General features: G+C 54.0%; 1 protein-coding gene across 1 annotated transcript in view; it reads left to right on the top strand.

Moving 5' to 3' along the window:
• Nucleotides 1–2,724, top strand: part of TTC38 (tetratricopeptide repeat domain 38) — a 27,075-nt gene that overhangs the window by 19,524 nt on the left and 4,827 nt on the right. Inside the window, exons 9-10 of the mRNA XM_006866830.1 lie at nt 572–610; nt 1,496–1,577. Coding sequence (XP_006866892.1) covers nt 572–610; nt 1,496–1,577 — 121 coding nt within the window. The remainder of the gene's footprint in view (nt 1–571; nt 611–1,495; nt 1,578–2,724) is intronic.

The following is a 2,724-nucleotide window of genomic DNA, read 5'->3' as shown; positions in this document are numbered from 1 at the left end:
GGCACTTATCAACAACAAAGATTGACAGACTCGGAAACCCCATACAGGGTGACTATGAGTCGGAAGTGGCTTGACGGTCCTTACCAGCAACAACAGTCAGGAGTCCTGTTTCACAGCAGCAGCCGGGGCCTCCACTGTGCTGGAGCAGAACATTGTCCTCCTCTTGGGGTCCTAAGACCCAGGCCTGGCCACGCCTCCCCACCCCCACCCCCACCCCCACCCCAGTGGAAGGTGGTTGAAGGCTGGGTGCTCCGCTTTGCTGGTACTGTGTTCAGAACATTTCTCAACAAATTCACTTTCCCTTCTCCAAATGTAAACGTGTCAAGCAGGACCAGTCCCTAGAGAAGGACATCGTGCTTGGTAAAGTGGAGGGTCGGTGACAAAGAGGAAGACCCTCCACGTGACAGATGGGCACAGCAGCTGTAACCATGGACTCAAATGCAGCAGTGGTTATGAGGCAGGTGCAGGATGGGCAGTGTTAGGCTCTCTTGTACATAGATTCGTTCTTAGTTGGAGCTGCCTCCAAGGTACCTCCCAGCAACAAAAAACCACAGGACCTTTGTTTTTCCAGGGTGACTACGAGGCTGCGCTGACTATTTATGACAACCATGTAAGTCTGCATCTGCCTCGTGTTTGGTCTCTGGGTCCATCAGTACTGTCCCAACCAGAACCAGCAGCTGGAGTGAGACCACGGTTCTCCTATAAGACCTGCGGCTTAGCACATGCTGGAGAGTTTAATTGCTTCTGTTCTCCCCGTGGGCACGGGTGAACACATCGAGTTGGGTAATCTCAGCCATCTCAGAGTTTCTGGAATGTTCTAGACTGGTTTGCTTTGCTAAGTGAGTTGTTCTGGCTACTGGCCTTTCTTCTAGAGAAAATCACAAAGCCTGGCTCACAGTTACCAGGAAACCTCAGAACCAGTCTAGCCATTTGCTGTCATGTCTCACGTGTGTCAGAGTAGAACTGTGGTCCTTACGGCTCTCAGTGGCTGATCTGGAAGCAGATTTCCAGGCCTTTCTTCTGAGGTACCTCTGAGTGGACTCCACCAAGTACCCCAGGGAGGACTTAATATAAAATCAGGGGTCACTAAGGTATATGGCTTGGGGGACCAGATACCAGAGAGACTTACACAGTAAAAGCAAAGAGGTTCAGAAATCCTTTGGGGGGATTGCTCAGATCTGGTAGTAAGGCACAAAAGGTGAGACTTGCTCTGAAGGGTAGACCAGGTGGCCCATCAAGCACAGCTGTCTAGAGGAATTAATGTATAAGATGGGTCTCCTGAGCCAGGGCTGGATCTCAGGAATGGGAGATGATGAAGCCAGAGCCCATCGGGCATGTCCTTCCTGCCTCTGGGTGCCCCTCGTGCCACTGGGAGACCTGGGTGAGGGGATATCCCTGAGGGTTGAGGTGGTAGGGACCATGGAGGTGGCTGCTGATGGCTACTCTGAGTTAGTGCCTAGGCCCCTCACCCTGCACCCTTGGCTTTATCTTCCAGATCCTGCCCAGTCTGCAGGCCAGTGGCGCCATGCTGGATGTGGTGGACAGCTGTTCCATGCTCTACCGGCTGCAGCTGGAAGGTAGCCCTGTGCTCCCTAGCACCCCTGTTCTCTCCCACGTAACATGGGCAAAGGTTCCGCTGCTGCTGGGCCTAGGCCAGGCAAGAGCGGATCAGCTGGCACTATGAGAGCCACGCCTGGCCCCGGGGCGAACATGCTGGCTGCAGCTCTGGTCTCCCAGCCCCACACTGCCCTCTTCTCCAGTTCCCCCCACCACCCTCCTCTGAGTCCTCAGGCTCTGTGCATTCCCAGGCTTGCCCACCAAGCCCTCGGCAAAGGTGGCCCCTGGCCATTTTCTCACAAGGAAGGTGAGCGTTTCTCAAGGTCCTGGGATCTGAGTGGTTTCTCAGTGTTGTCACCCTGTGCTCTGCAGGGAGTGGACCGGGTTGGCCCTAGAGAGCTCCCAGCAGCCTGGGGGTATAATGGTTCTCAGTAGGCCTCAGGTCCTGGGGCCAGTGGGTCAATTTGGGCATGGAGGCCAGGGCAGGGTGCTTTGGGGACCTGAGTGAGCTGGTTTTGGAGGGTTCCAGGAAGTCTCCCTCTTGCTGTTTTTAAGTGCCATGGAGTTGCTTCTGAAGCTTAGCCACCCTGGAGAGGGTTTCTGAGGAGCAGTGGGTTTGAACTGCTGACCATGCAGTTAGCAGTCCAGTGCTGATCCTACAGCATTGCTAGGCCTCCTTTGTTGTTGTTGGTGGTGGTGGTGCCATTGAGTCAGGACCGACTCATAGCGACCCTGCATAGGGTTTCTGAGGAGCGACTGGTAAGTTTGAACCGCCGACCTTGTGGTCCAGTGCATTATCCTACAGCGCTGCATCAAGACTCCACTAAGGACTCCTTTGTTGTTGTTGTTGTCGAATGCCATCGAGTCAGTTCCGACTCACAGCAATCCTGTATAGGGTTTCTAAGGAGCTGCTGCTGAGCTTGAACCACCGACCTTGCAGTCCAGTGCATTAACCCATAGTGCCACACCAGGATTCCAAGGGCTTGTTGTTGTTGTTGTTGTTGTGAAGTGCCATCGAGTTGATTCTGATCCATAGCCAATACTGTGTAGGGTTTCCAAGGAGCAGCTGATGAGCTTGAACCACCGACCTTGTAGTTCAAATGACTTTACAGTCTGATGCATTGGCCCACACGGCCACACCAGGACTCTGAGGGTCCCTTGTTGTTG

Source organism: Chrysochloris asiatica, unplaced genomic scaffold (genome assembly GCF_000296735.1).
Source record: "Chrysochloris asiatica unplaced genomic scaffold, ChrAsi1.0 scaffold00097, whole genome shotgun sequence".
Lineage (NCBI taxonomy): Eukaryota > Metazoa > Chordata > Mammalia > Afrosoricida > Chrysochloridae > Chrysochloris > Chrysochloris asiatica.
The sequence above is the reverse complement of the archived record's forward strand: the minus strand, read 5'-3'. Positions and strand labels throughout refer to the sequence as shown.